Source organism: Pundamilia nyererei, unplaced genomic scaffold, assembly GCF_000239375.1.
Source record: "Pundamilia nyererei isolate P.nyererei 1_Seehausen unplaced genomic scaffold, PunNye1.0 scaffold00052, whole genome shotgun sequence".
NCBI classification, from domain to species: Eukaryota; Metazoa; Chordata; class Actinopteri; order Cichliformes; family Cichlidae; genus Pundamilia; species Pundamilia nyererei.
Genome location: NW_005187453.1, coordinates 140,466 through 155,926, shown reverse-complemented (window position 1 = coordinate 155,926; position 15,461 = coordinate 140,466). Strand labels below are relative to the sequence as shown.

The window sequence follows — 15,461 nt, the reverse complement described above, 5'->3', positions numbered from 1 at the left end:
TGAGACCTATTGCTTTGTAACTCAAATTTTGCCATTTTTGTTGTTTGTTAGTTTTTTTTTTATGAATTGAATATGTGATTTGGATAAAAGGGCAGTGTGAGCAACTTGCGAGCTAATGCTAATGCTGGCTGAGTAGCTAGCTTGGTTAGGCCTTAGTTACCCTGTCATCGAGACTGGCTGGTGAGTCCCTGGCAACACTCTAGGAAAAATATATATTCTCCAATTCATTGTCCAATGGTTGGCTAAGTGAAATTGTTTTCAAAGAGGTATAGGGAACTACACTAAGGGCAGTAGATTGCTACAGTTGCCCAAAGTTTGCAAGGAAGAAAGTGACTCAACAATTAGTCACTGAGCAGTTGTGAAGCTGTGAAAGTTTTGACCCTAGCCGCAAACAGAGACAGATTACCTTAAAAAGTTTTGCCTCTTGTAACAACTGAAGGCAAAGCTTTTACTTTGAAGGCAAACATTCTTCATTTCCATTTGCGTTGCAGTTTTTTGCCAAGTTTCACTACTGCTCTGTGTTTAGCTGCTGAGTGTCAGAAGACAAGTTGGGGGCTTTCATGCGAACCATTGGTAACTGCAACAATCTGCTAGTGACCAAAGCAATCACAAGAAGGTTTCACAGATGTCACAGTGATAGCCAGCAACCTCCAGTAACCGCACACCAAGCAGTTAAGATTTAAACGTTTTTTTCTCTACCTTATATTTCACTGTGAGAACAAATAGGATGCTTAATTAGGCTAGCAAAAAACAAGCTCAGAAGCGCATTTTACCAGAGAAATCAAATGCCCAACCCCTCACCACCAAACGGCAAACACAAAGCGGCCCCACACTTGTCACTCAAAACCTCTGCACACCTGATAATGCATGACCATAAACCCAAATATAATTTGGCAGTGTTTTAATCACCAGTACAGTAGCTGCAAAAAGGGAAATGACCTGACAGGCATTTTAATATAGGACTCTTTGTTAACTAACCACAAACTGTATATTAAAGATGGATAGCTACTGTGAAGCCTCAAGAGTGGAGCGAGCTTCAATTTGTCTTTTAATGATCCAGTTTGTGAGCTGATTTTCAGCCCTTTTGAGAAAAAAAAATCCACAGACTGATAACTGAATTATAACCAACTGTTTGTTCTTATTGGTTACTCATGTTAGTATATATGTACAGCCACCAACTGTCACTTTTTTCTGTAGTTTGACTATTATAACTCCATGTTGATCAACACTGTGGATGAGGATGGGAATCCAGTCCCACTGGGTGGAGAATTCACATTGGAGGAAAACGAACATTTTAATAAACTGCCAGTCAACATACAGCAAAGTAACATACAAGTTCCCACAAATGTCTACAACAGAGGTAACACAACCATAAAGCCTTAAATATAATTGCAAATGCTGCATAATACACCAGATTGGCAGTAGAATATATTACCTCTCTCTGTTTTGTAGATCCTGATATTCTCAATGGAGTCTACATGTCTGAGGCTCTGAATGATGTTTTCGCTGATAACTTCCAGGAGGATCCAACTCTCACCTGGCAGTACTTTGGCAGTTCTACGGGCTTTTTCAGGCTATATCCAGGTACGTCTGAGTCACCTACACTTGGGCCAGCAAATGTGCGTCCCAGAATTGTAGCACAGTGTGTTAATTGATGGTACCCTTGGCTGCACTTTTCTCCTGTGATGATGCAGTGTTAAAACAACATGAACAGCACTGTAGATAAACATTCAGCTACATAAGCCAAACAGTGTACTGTACTTACACAGCAACTGACAGCGCAAGAAACAGTCAAACATGATGAGTCAGTCTCGGTGAGAGTCTGGCTGCTAATAAATTCTCTGTGTACATGTCTATCTGAGTGCGTGCGTTTGTGTTTGTGAGCGAGAGCAAGGGTAATTAACAGAAGATATGTGACAGCTTGTTTTACTCACCCTCTGCGTCACCCATCACAGCCTTGTTTGACAGTTTGTCATCACACAATGCTACCACAGCATTCATTTTGACATCAGTTGTTCATCCGTTCAACCAAAAAATCATCCAAGCAGGAGTTTGTCCTCTGACCATCATCTGCACTCTCTCTGTTTTCTTTCAGGCATCCAATGGACTCCAGATGAAAATGGTGTTGTCACATTTGATTGCAGAAACAGAAACTGGTATGGCGATACTGCCCTGTCCTTCCCCATTGATGCCTTTTGATTATCTTTAGCCCTCTCAAAATGAAGCTCCAAACCCCACTTACAGATCTGATCACTCCCAGTCAACAGTTACTATGCACCATTAGGCAGTCTAGTATGGTTCACCCATACTTTCCAGGTGTATTTGACTGTCTCAAGAATTCTTATCATCAGAATGGGAAAGAAGGATGATTCAAGTGTCTCTGAATTTGATATGGTTGTTGATACTAGATGAGGTGTTGAGTGTTTGGGAAATGGAGCAAGAATTATCAAGTGAATGGCAGAGGTTAGAAGAGAATGGCCAGACTGCTTTGAGCTGAGAGGAAGGGAAGAGTAACTCAAATAACCACTTGTTGTAATCAAGGTATGCAGAAGAGCATCTCTGAAGACACAACCCATTGAACCTTGAAACAGATGAGCACATCGGGTGCCACGCTTGTCAGCTAAGAACAGGAAACTAAAACGTATTTATTAGTTAAAGGGGATTTGCACCATGAATGTGCAGACAACAAATCTGTAACAACTATGTGATGCCATCATGTCAATATGGAGCAAAATCTCTGAGGAATATTTCCTGGATCTTGTTGAATCTATACCACAAAATTAAGGAAGTTCTGAAAAAGGGGGTCTAACTTTGTGCTAGTGATGTGTGACTAATGAAGTGCGGTGAGTGTACACGACAGTGCAATATGCACTGTTGCACTGAAGTAGTTAACTAGAATTCAGCCATCATTAATTTAGTGTTTATGCTTATTTCCTTGCTGCTGAAACATGTGACATTTTATTTGCTGTAAAGAGATCTATCACAAAGACAAAGGACTGTTTAGATTGTGGGAACTCTGTCTGGTTTCCAGACATAAATACAGTTGTCCTGGGAAGCAGAGATCAAGGAAACAGACAGAGTAAATCTGGAAAGTTGCCGATCACACCTGCTGCTCGAGGGGAAATCTCATTTATGTTAATTAGCTTGGAAAAATCAGGGGATGGTAATAAAGAGATGAAGGGACCGAACAGACGGACAGAGGAACATATAAAAGGATAAACACTGTCTGCTCTTCCTAGCTGCTGGACTAGCAGTACATAACACCCAATCTGGTCATACTTGGTGTTAAATGTAGGTTGTAGTGCATCTTATACCTACCTTCTTTCTCTCTATGTCCTTTTAGGTATATACAAGCAGCCACATCTCCTAAAGATGTAGTAATCGTCGTGGATGTCAGTGGCAGCATGAAGGGACTCAGACTGACAATAGCCAAGCACACCATTAATACAATCCTGGACACCCTGGGAGAAAATGACTTTGTTAACATCATAGCTGTAAGTATATGCGCAAACAGTCATACAAAAGACAAATGCAATGAGCATTTGTCTAAGTCTGGATGAGCGTGACATAGAGATTAAAGCCCAAACGCACAAATGCACTGGAACTAATGCACAGGTCAACATGGAGGTACATATGCACACACACATCCAAATTTAAAATTTGGTTCATGCCAGACTCAAATTTTCAGTAACATGAAAGCTTCTAAATTTGTTTTCTTTTTAGGTTTTTGGGGGGGATTTTGGCTGTGTGTAACCCTACAACTACAAATCTGTGTAATAAGCATGGTTTATCCTGGTATTACTGCGTGTGTAATCATACGCCTCCTGCAAATCCCCTGCTTTTAAGCTGTATTTTTTACCAGAATTTAAAGCTACACGCCTTTCAGCCGAGTGACCGTGCAGCAAAACAATACAAAACAAAAAAACAGTACTTCTTCATATCTAAACTCTGTAGTTTAAAAAATGGTTTAGTTAATTATTTTTATGAGGTCTATTCAAAATGAAACTTAGCTTTGACTTTGATAGAACTGGTCTTGAACACATTAAAATCATACTCCATATTAGTCCAACAACTTCAATATTGTTACATTATGAACAGTCAATATTTAAAGATGGTTGGTTGGAGAGATTAAGTGTAATCTAATTACTTTGTGACGTTCAGGGTGATTGACTGCAGGTCGTAAAACTGCACTAACAACTGTTTGTCCCCTGCTGCAAATGTTAATCATGTTGACTCTTCATTAGCTGCTCAGTCGCCATATTGGTTTATGTGAATTGGTTTCTGTCTCCAGTACAGTGACTATGTTCGCTACGTGGAGCCCTGCTTCCAGGGCACGCTAGTACAGGCTGATCTGGATAACAGAGAGGTAAGACACACAAGCAGCTCTTGACAAATGGCACATGCGTTCATGCTCATGGCTGATTAAGTGAATTAACCTCTTGGAATTTAATAATTCCAAGTTATCTTGCTAATACCCTGAAGACAAAGCTTATGCCGTAATCACATCACAGTTAAAGCAACCTGCCCTTTAAAGGATTTAACCAGTAAAACCCTAGAGAGCGTATGTGACTTCGGCCTCTGCTAACATATTAAGAATATCAATATTCTTCCCAATTTCCCTTCTTTTTTCCTCTCTTGAATTATTTCCATGTCTAACACCAATAATGTCATTGTTTTATTTTTCTTCTCATCCCTTTGTCCTCCCTTTTTTTTTCTAACTTCCCAACACCTGCTCAGTCTGCTCAGTCTCAGTGTGTGTGTGTTTATTTGTTGTAAGTATGCCCTACTTTCACTCCCCTCCACATCATGGCAGTTTGGGTGAGGTCGCCGGCTGCTGACAATTTTAAGTTGGTCACATGACCTGTCAGCAAGGGATCTGATTGGGTGAATACATAGGATATTCTGTAGCAGAATGGGCTTACAGATGTTGGCTGACACTCTTGCACAAGAGGGAACGCACATGTAGAGAAAGACAATCATCAGTTTTGCAGTTGTTATACAAGAGTTCCAATATTCCTACATAACCATTCACTTTTAGTCCTACTGAAAGTCACACTGGGTCACTTTTTCAGTCTTGTTCAGCTTTCATTACTGGATAGATTACTTAACACAAACCTGCAAGCCAACCATGTTAAAGATGCAGTACACAACATGCCCCAGTGAAACAGTACAAATGCAAATAAGCAAACAGTCTCATTTGTCAGAATAGCACAGAGCAGATATGTGGGATTAAATGCAATTTGCAATATTGTTGTTTTGTTAATCATACTTCACAACAATTTCAGTTATTTTGAGCATGTTTCCAATCCAATCCAAACTAATTTTATTTATAAAGCACTTTAAAATACCCAGTACAGGACCAAAGTGCTCTACAGAAAATAAGTTAAAAACAATAGAATAAAATAAATAAATAAAACACATAATACATAAAAATTAAAACAGCCCTATATTAGCAAAACAAGATAAAACAGCATAGAATCAACTAAAATTAAACTAAAAAAAAAATAAAAACCAATATCTCACATGGTGTCAAAGGCCAGGGTAAAGAGGTGATTTAAAAACAGGTAGAGAAGAAGCCTGTCTGATCTCTAAAAGTAGATCGTTCCACAGTTTTGAGTCACTTTTTTTACTAAATGTCTATATTTAAATATAATTTACAGCACATAAAATCAGTTTCACTACGCTTGCAATTATTCTTATTGTTCTAATTATTTACTATTCACATTCACAGACACAAGAGCTCCTCTTACTTGCTATTAATAGCTGCAGCCGTGTGCAGTGGTCGTGCATGTAGATGTTTGATCTGTGGTTGTATGTGGCTTTGCCAATGCTTTGTATTTCAACCCTCTCTTGCACAGAGACAATAGCAGTTAGCAGCAGTTTTTGTTCATACTAAAAGTATTCTGTTCAAATACTTTTAGTATTTGACACCAAAGAAAACACATTTCCTTTTCAGTTTTGTCATGATGTTTCACATTAAAATTTCACTTCTTCCTAAAACCGCATTTTCATATACAAGTGACTAGTTAGAGAAGTGTTTATATCCATCCTTGAGCTATGCAAGATGCAACATTTTACAGGGTTTGTCTTTTATAAAAGAAGTTCATGCACACTTACAGCTTTCTAAAACTGAGTAAAACCCTTTTACATGGTCATTCCTCCTCCTCATATGTGTATGTGAATCTGTCTTTGTTTGTGTGTTGATTAATCTTGATTACCTTCTGGTGTTGCAGTAGCTTTGGTGTTAGTGGTCAGTGTGCCAGGAAGCCGGGGATAATCTCTCTACTGCGCTCTCTTTTTTCTGTTGTGACTAATTCGGCTGCGTTTGCCCGAAGGGAAGCGCATTGGCTCACTGACAGTGTCTGTGTGTTTACTTTTCTGGGTCTCGCTCCAGCATTTCAAGCTTTTGGTGGAACAGCTTCATGTGAAAGGAGAGGGCAAAGTAAAAAAAGCAATGAAGGAGTCTTTCAGGATTCTCAATGAGGTTTGTCTTTCCTTGCCACAATCATAGCAACTGCTACCCCTTGGCCGTAATAATTAAAGTTATTTAGTTATTTAGGAATTCCTACCTCCACTATACACAGAGCTTGAGTGGAGATTTTTAAAACTGATTAAACTGGATGTGCATATTTATGTGTTTAGGCTACTGCACTGGGGCAGGGCAGCCTGTGTAACCAGGCAATCATGCTGATAACAGACGGAGCCATGGAGGACTTCCAAGATGTTTTTCAAGAGTTTAACTGGCCAGAACGACGGGTATTATAAAGACCAGCACAGACAAATATCATCCTTTAAAAGCTGTAGTAGCTGAGTATTAAATTAGCGTGGCTTATCACGCCGTACTACATATAGCACTTGACTTTCTCTCCAGGTTCGGGTGTTCACCTATCTGATTGGACGGGAGATGACGTTTGCTGAAAATGTCAAATGGATTGCCTGCAACAACAAGGGTAAAGCCCAGTGTCTTTAAATTTGATGGCTTTGTTTGTGTTGTCACATTTGTTTGTACTGACAAATCCTTCATAATCATTACAGGAAGACAGCAACAGTAATAAATTGAAGATTAAAGAATATTTTTTTTGTAAAAAAGAATAATTTTCTGAATCTTACGAAACCCCTGGTGCTCCCAAAAGAGGTGTGCTGGCCCTGTGGTGATTCCAGGTGGCACTATGAGGAACTAAGTATCAGGTGCTGCCCTCTTGTGAATTACAAGGCATCATGCAGCAGCTTAGGAAATAATCACATTAGCTCCTTCTAGCATATTAAAATCCATGGCTAAATAACTGATAATCAGCACAGATACACTGCAAACATATCCCTGGCCAAAAATGTCATAACTGTGTCTCTATAACAGGTGCAATCCATTTTGTTGCATAAACTGATAGTTGCTTCTACTAGCAGGCAGATATCTGTCAAACAGATATTTTGTTGCTGTTTTCTTGCAAACAGCTTCTGCTTAAACCTTTTGGATGCAGTTTCAGTTTGCTTAATATTGTTTGCACCAGCGCTCTTGGGAGATGTTACCAAGGGGAAATATGTTGCACGTATTCACTTGGCAGAGCTTCAGTAGCCTGTTGTCGCTGAGCAGCTTCACTGCAGGTATCCCACTGACGTCACTGTCTCCCACTTGTAGAAATGCCACAAACCTTAGACTAAGCCAAGCTTTAAAGAACGTCAAAAACATATTTGTATCAGTTGGAGATTCAAGCTGGGATATTTGTTTCATGTTTTGGAATACAGGGTGTTCTGATGTCTGATAAATGAGTTTCTTCTTCTAAATTTAATACCCAAAGGCAGAAACCTGAGTTAAAAATAATAGGTGAACAATTTATTTTCCAAAAACTAAAAAAGAAAAAACGCTTCTCAGTTTTCCATCTGAGTAGTTTATGATACGAGTTACAATACATGTGTGTCTTTTCTGTGTCTTCTGCAGGTTATTACACACATGTCTCAACACTGGCTGATGTCCAGGAAAACGTTATGGAGTACCTCCATGTTCTGAGCCGGCCAATGGTCATCAACCACGATCATGACATCATTTGGACTGAGGCCTATATGGACAGTGTGGTCAGTCTGCTTGTCTTATTATTGTTGTTTAATATTATTATTTTTGTCAAAATTTAATAAATGAACTGGTTTTATCTTTGTTTAATATTTTTTGATGATTTGAAACATGTGAGTGTAGCAAATATGCAAAAACTAAATATATAAAGAGAAATGAGGAAGGAAGCAAATATATTCACATATTCACTTAATTCTGAATATTTAGACTATGGTCATTATAAAGAATGCAGATGTAAAGCACCACCTCCCTGGCACATTTATTACATGTATTTAATATTAAACTTTTTTTTTTCTTATGAATTTATGTTTTCCTCCCTTTCATTTGGCCACAGAAATATTACATTGTAATTTGACAATCTTACTGGAGGTGTTATTCTTTAGCCATTCATGTGTGCTTTTTCCCTCATTTACCATTAACTTCAGTTGCCAAGTACAAAAAAGGTAATTGTATGTGGAGCTAGCTTTAGAGCTTTAGCTAGAAAAAGAAAATAAAGTGTAGCATTTGTAACGACATGCTTAGGTTTTGTCTAGTTAGTGGTTGTCAGTTTATAGTCACCTCTAGTAGTTTCTTGGAGCTCCAGTAGCTTTTGCTAAAGCTAAAGTTAGCTCATCCTCGAGATACCAGCTGGTCTAATGTTGTAAGTCTTGGTTTTTCATTTGAAACCACATTTCAAGTGGTTTTTCAAAATGCTTTATTATAAATTCATTTAATCAGTTTGAAATGTAATCTAAAGTGGAAAGTTTAAACTTTTTTTTAACTATACAAGCCGGTACTAGCTTTTTTAAGAGTTAGCTTGTAATTTAACAAGCTAACTCTTAAAAAAGCTAGTATCTCCAAATCACTTATTTTTTCAAACTCTGTAAACAAACCTGGATTTGTTTTTTTTTTTTTTTTTAATTAATTAATTAATTTTTTGTCCACAGGCTAACTAATTTATCTGAAAGTGTGTTTATTGTATCACAGCTGTTCAACACTCAGGCACAAAGCCTGCTCCTGATGACCTCAGTAGCCATGCCTGTGTTCAGCAAGAAGAGAGAGACTGTAAGTAGTTTTTTACAACTTTGACCTCACATTGTGTCTTTGTGTTGATAATGGTAAATTAAATTGAAATGAAATTGTGATAGATCATAACAAAAGTGGGAGTTTATATTCATAAATCTGTATAAGAAATAGGGTTAAAACCGAAGGAACCAGCCTTGATCTGCTAAGAAACAGGCTGCCTTAAATTTGGAAGCCTTGTTTGATTCAGTATTAACTTTTAAACCACAGATCAAAAAAGTCCTTTCTTCAGATCAGAGCTGGCTGCAAAATAAAACCACTGCTCTAACAGTGTGACCTGGAAAACAAAGATTAACAAAAAGTCACTCACTTATCTCCAGCTAGTTCACAATACTCCATCGAGGCTTCATGCTGTTATCATCTCAGATTTTATTTGAGCTTATTGTTTATATTTCGTTTCAGAGTGAGCGCTATTTAATGTGATTTTGATATATTTAAAATTCTAAAATTATATTTTACCTCATAAAGTTATCGCACGGGATTCTACTGGGAGTAGTAGGAACTGATGTTGCCTTGAGAGAACTGATGAGAGTAGCTACAAGATACAAGGTAAACCAGAAAGTAACACACCCTGTAACATATATGCTGTACTTCAGTACTGTCAGCAGTTTGCTTCCTTATGGCTGTCTGCTTATGGTCTTTTTATAGCTGGGTGTTCATGGCTACGCCTACCTCATCACCAATAATGGGTACATCTTGTCTCATCCTGACCTGCGACCTCTGGTACGAGGATTTTTTTGTTGGTATTAGATAATGGATTATGAGTACATGCCTCTTATTTTAAAAGCATACTCTTTTGTCTGTGTGCCTGTGCTTGTGTATGGCAGTATAAAGAGGGTAAGAAGCTAAAGCCTAAACCCAACTACAACAGTGTGGATCTGTCAGAAGTGGAATGGGAAGACAGCGAAGAAAAAGTGGGTAACATAAACTTACACGCATTTTTGACCCTTTAATTTCACTTATTTTCTTTGACTTATAGTTTAAGGTGCTGATATAGCTTAACTTTTTTTTAAGCTGAGGACCGCCATGGTTAAAGGAGAAACCGGAAACTTGTCTTTAGATGTGAAAACTTCAGTCGATAAAGGAGTGAGTAATTTTGTTCTTCAGGAATCTGTTGATGTAAAAGGAGACTTAGTGACTATTATATCAGTTATTTCCCCTTTTTGTCCCGTGTACCTCTTTTTTCAATAGAAAAGCTGCCTTTTTGTGCTCACTGTGGTGTTTATGAAGCCTGTTTTTCTTACAGAGAAGAGTGATGTTCCTGAAGAATGATTACTACTATACTGTCATCAATGAGACACCATTCAGGTTTGTCCAGTTTCTTTAAACTTTACTAAATTCCTTAAATTCTCCAGTAAAACAAAACAAAACATATAAACAAAACAAGTCTCCTTCTTACATTTTCTATATTGCCTTCTTAAAGTTTCCCACATACTGTAACGGTCTTGGCCTTCTCTGTGTTGACAGTCTGGGTATAGTGTTGAGTCAAGGATATGGACAGTATATCTTCATAGGAAATGTCTCTGTTGAGGAGGGTAAGTGTCCAATCTCTGTACATCTGCGTTTGTGTCTGGGTTTCATACACCCTGGCTTATGTCTTGACTTCTCTTCTTACGCAGGTCTTCACGACTTATTGGCTCCTGATCTGACCATAGCCAACGAGTGGTGAGTTTAACTTGCAGTGTAACAGGTTGTGAGATAGGTTGTGTTTCCCATTTTTCTACAGGGTGGTTTATCCGGTGTTCTGACAAACCGTCCTACTTTGGGAAGTTGTCCTACCCATAGGTTAATTTGACGGTGACTTCTGACAAACCCGAACACCGTCTATGTTGCACATAAAGTCAGAGGTTTCAGTGTAATTAAGGTGCTTCCTTTTTACCCTAACTTAAGATGAACACATAACCTGGTCTGGAGAAGGTTTCGGTTTTGAAATCGTTTGGTAACGCCACATTTTCATTAGACAGCTTTTATAGTAAAGTGCTGTCTAGATTATCTGATGTACTATTATTTTTTTTATAAATAGAGCTTATTCGGTCAGAGCTCATAAACTACATCAAATGAAGCTGTAAAGTTACAGCAGTGCAAACTGTATGTGTGGCATTGTCACTGGAATTTTCTTACATTCAGCATAAAACATTGATGCAGAAAATAAATGTTTTGTGTATAAATGTTGATCCTAATCTGCTGCTAAGTCCCTTTTACACTGCTGGAATTGCAGCTGCTTGAACCCAAATTAGAAGATTGATGGGTCACATTTGTAGGCTATATATCAAAGAGAACATTCAATCAATAAAATTAATTTTCTCTTTGATCTGGTAGCAGACTAATGTGATTTCCCCGGATCCTGGATTAGGAAATGGGAGAGAGTTAAATCTGAATGCACTGAGTAACCTTGTGTTTAAACGTATCAAAAATTTCATATCTCTGATCTGCAGCGGCTGCACAGTGAGTGCAAACTAATAATGTTAATAAATATGTTAGATTGAGATAATATATTTATTTTACAGCTCTGCATGCTTATGACGACTCTGAGTTCACAATTTTCAGCAGCATTAATCTCTGCCTCACTCTTAGCAGTATTATTGCATTTTACTGTTATATTCTTTATTTTCTTTATAGACATCTTATCATCTTATATTAGATTGAAATAATCACATTGAAAAAAAAAAGGTTTTGTTGTTTAATGGTGGCTGGCAAATAGCTTCTAAGGTGCATTACCACCACCCTCTGGGAGTAATAGCATGTTGCATACTACAAGGTGCCCATAAACAAAGGAGAATATATATATTTTAAGACAAGAAACAGTTGCATAAACTGTTGGTTATTTTTTCTTTCTTTCGTTTTTATTTAGTAACTTTGACTATATTTGAAAGTCCTCACCGTGCTTAATTGACATATGTGTGCGTTTGTAGGACCTACTGTGAGACAGACATTGACCCAGCACACCGCAAGCTGAGTCAGCTTCAAGCTGTGGAACGATACCTCACAGGCAAAGAGCCAGATCTGGAGTGTAAGTCGTGACTTAATGTCAAGCATCGCATGAATGCATCAATGTCAGAAGTATAGAAATGTGTGTTTAGTTGGATATTTTTTTGTTGCTGCTTCTTGGTAATAAATCTTATGCTGCTGTTTATTTCCCCCTAAATGGTGCCATTTATATTTATTAAATAAATAAATTGTTTAATTTTGCTTCTTCTTGAATTCAGTCATCTGATCCAATGAACTGCACATACAGTAAGTTATTATGATGATTACGTTTTTCATGGGTCCAGGATTTATTATGTCTTGGTCTGATTTATTGCCAAGAAGCACTGTTACAACAAAGAAATAATCAGCAAAACCAAAATTTAATACATTTTTCTGCTAAGTTTATATACCAATAAGTATATGTGCGATGTGCAGGAGTAAGCATTTAATGGTGAGTTTTGTACAACTCAGCATCAAATATGCCAGAGAATACTGAATCACAGGGAGATACTAATATGCTGGACATTAGAACAGGGAATAGACAGTAATGAGTCACGACGTGACTCGAAACTGGAAATAAACTCAGCACAAGATAGAAAACTGTAACCAAAATGAATCAGGAAGACATCTAAACAGGGAATACTTTGTTACCCCCACAAGGGAGGTAGCAAAGAACAAGTAACACAAGCAATGTTACAAAAGAAACAGCACTCAAACATACTGTAGGGTCATTCTCAAAATCCAAAAGAAACGTTAACTCGCAAAACGCAAAGCCCAGGGTCCAGAACTCAGGGACCACAGCAGTATAAAAGCACACCGTTATACTTATGTTTCCTTCTGCTTTCTCTGAACAGGTGATATGCAGCTGCTGCAACAAACGCTGTTTGATGCTGTGGTCACGGCTCCCATGGAAGCTTACTGGAACGCCCTTATGCTCAACGTATCCAGGTGAAAATGAACACAAATGTTCCTTCAGTTCATGCCACCAACTTTTTACACAGTTGGTGATTCTTATCTATACTAACATATATTTTTCCTCTTTATGTGTGTATGTGCGTTTGTTTGTTTCTCCCTCTTGCTCTCTCAGTATGGATGAGGGAATTGAAACAGCATTCTTAGGGACCCGTTCAGGGCTCATAAGGTTTCTGAGGTATGCCGGTATCGAGAAAAGAATTGGCAAGTGAGTAAGAAAAGTCCAACTGCATCTATGTTGTCATGCTATTATATCCAAAACCAAATAGAAACTGGTGTCAAAAAACCTCTATAAAAGGTTTACCTTAGACTGATGGTAATTGAAGACCTGATGATGACTTTATGCCCCCGTCTTGGTTAATTAAAGGTAAACTGAACTTAATCCCTGACACCCAGGTGGCATCTTTTGGGAGAATTTTCTGTGTAGAAACACAATTAGCATATATCCAAAACATTTGACTTCTGTTTAGGCTGTATTTGCATTTAGACATCAGGGTTTTGAGATATGACAGACACAGCTACAATCATCAATTTAAGCAAAGATGAAGATACAAATAAGTCTTCCACTACTCTCACTACTCTCTCTATTGTTCACCCTGGGGTTGCCCTCCCCCAGGCCTGTCCCTGTGGCTTCCTGTCCTGGGTTTGGGATTGGCTGTTCTCCTGCCCTGCACCCCTGTTCTTTGTTCCAATTCCGGGAATCCCCTCTATTTGTATTATTACACCTATTAATCGCAATATTGCAATATTACAAGCAATCCCAAACTATAGTCTCTTTAACTGTAATGTATATTCATTAATCTGTTATTCTCAACATTAGTAAATCCTTTCTTTAGATATATCTCTTGAAAAGCAATGGCTGTCTTGTTAAGGCAATTTAATATCACTATTTTTTTTGTTTTCCAATTTTAGTTTCCCACTTTATCCAGTTGCTTTTTTCCATGTGTCAAAGACTCTTCTTGTTAATTAAGCAATGGGTTGTTCTTTTAGCATATTTTGTCTCTCCCCAGGTCTTTCCTGACCTCCACAGACAAGGAAAATATGTTCACCCTGGACCATTTCCCAGTGTGGTACCGCAGAGCAGCTGAGTACCCAGCTGGAAAGTTTCTATATTACATGCCCAGACAAGACACTAGAGGTAGGAGGACATACCTTTACTTAGTATACACACACCCACAAAATAAAACAAACAATCAAATCCTACGAAATACTATTTATGATGGTGTTTTTTCTTTTTTCTTTTTGCAATGTTCAGCAAATTGAGTAAAGAATCCCCCATGTAAGGCTAGTTTTTGTACCGTCAGGGGGGTACAGCTGCTCTTTTCTGTTTCCCTCTATGTGTTTTAATGCAGTTTGCATAAATCCTGAAACATCATGAAACATCTACTCTGAACACCCACTTTATAACATCTTCAAGGAAACAGCAGTACTGGAAGACTCTTCTCTTTTTGTTGTAAAGTGAAGAGATACAGGAGAACATTCGCACCCACTGCCCGTATGCTTTTTCAAGTGTCATACAAATAGTAGATGAGCCCCGTCAGACATGTGAATTTCCCTAAATAAAGTTTTTCTTATTCTTATTATTCTTATTTGCATCAACAAAGTTCTTTGACTGGTTAGGAGAGATCGGGAAATGTGATTTTTATTGAGGCAAAGTGTAAAGTATTTCATCCAGCTTGATGTATATCCTAAGATATGTCTTGATGAACAGTTTTCAGCATCAGAGTGTGAAAATTAACAGCCGTGTCATCTTTGCCATCACATCATACTAACCTCATTTTTTTTTGTAGTTGAGAAAGGAAAAGTCAGAAAAAAAAGCATGCAAGTTTGAACCTGGCTTTTCCCTGCCTCTGGATTAAATTCTCTTGTTTTGCTCCACTGGAATAAAATGTATTTTTAAAGAGCTTTGAAAAATATGTTGGCATTAAAGCGATTTAGCCTGCGTCAGAGGGCAGGAATGTAAATTTAATCTCCACTACACAGTGCACAGTGTGCAGCTGGAAACACTGCTGCTCCTAATGACAGAACACAGTGGTTGTGTATTTTCTGCATCTATTTCCTTCGACTTACATGCATAGTTTTTTAAAGTTATAAAGGAATTTTAGGGGCTTTATGTTGACTGGTGATAATCATTTTGTGGTGTATTTCCACGCTTGTGAGATGCACTTTTAACCCTAGAACACTATCGCTATAAATAGTAACACGATCACTAATGCCGAGTGATTTTTACCCGATATAATATAACCAATGAAAGGTAATCAAATATATCAAAATATGACAACACATGACAAATTAGAGTGGTCTTCTTTTACTTTCAACTGTGCCATGTCTAACAAAATGAAAAATAAGACTCCTAAAACAAAATAATGACTCTGGAAAGCTGGTCTTTGGTCCACCC

At 37.9% G+C, this 15,461-nt stretch overlaps 1 protein-coding gene across 3 annotated transcripts in view; it reads left to right on the top strand.

Moving 5' to 3' along the window:
• cacna2d4a (calcium channel, voltage-dependent, alpha 2/delta subunit 4a) overlaps positions 1-15,461 on the top strand; it is a 106,715-nt gene that overhangs the window by 13,419 nt on the left and 77,835 nt on the right. For all 3 annotated transcript variants that reach the window (XM_005733420.1, XM_013910936.1, XM_013910935.1), the window contains exons 6-26: positions 1,198-1,360; positions 1,453-1,584; positions 2,096-2,156; positions 3,344-3,494; positions 4,292-4,366; positions 6,395-6,484; positions 6,643-6,756; positions 6,872-6,950; positions 7,934-8,067; positions 9,029-9,106; positions 9,593-9,673; positions 9,773-9,847; positions 9,952-10,038; positions 10,139-10,210; positions 10,371-10,432; positions 10,592-10,659; positions 10,744-10,789; positions 12,037-12,134; positions 12,946-13,039; positions 13,179-13,271; positions 14,074-14,201. In XM_005733420.1, coding sequence (XP_005733477.1) covers positions 1,198-1,360; positions 1,453-1,584; positions 2,096-2,156; positions 3,344-3,494; positions 4,292-4,366; positions 6,395-6,484; positions 6,643-6,756; positions 6,872-6,950; positions 7,934-8,067; positions 9,029-9,106; positions 9,593-9,673; positions 9,773-9,847; positions 9,952-10,038; positions 10,139-10,210; positions 10,371-10,432; positions 10,592-10,659; positions 10,744-10,789; positions 12,037-12,134; positions 12,946-13,039; positions 13,179-13,271; positions 14,074-14,201 — 1,981 coding nt within the window. The remainder of the gene's footprint in view (positions 1-1,197; positions 1,361-1,452; positions 1,585-2,095; positions 2,157-3,343; positions 3,495-4,291; positions 4,367-6,394; positions 6,485-6,642; positions 6,757-6,871; positions 6,951-7,933; positions 8,068-9,028; positions 9,107-9,592; positions 9,674-9,772; positions 9,848-9,951; positions 10,039-10,138; positions 10,211-10,370; positions 10,433-10,591; positions 10,660-10,743; positions 10,790-12,036; positions 12,135-12,945; positions 13,040-13,178; positions 13,272-14,073; positions 14,202-15,461) is intronic.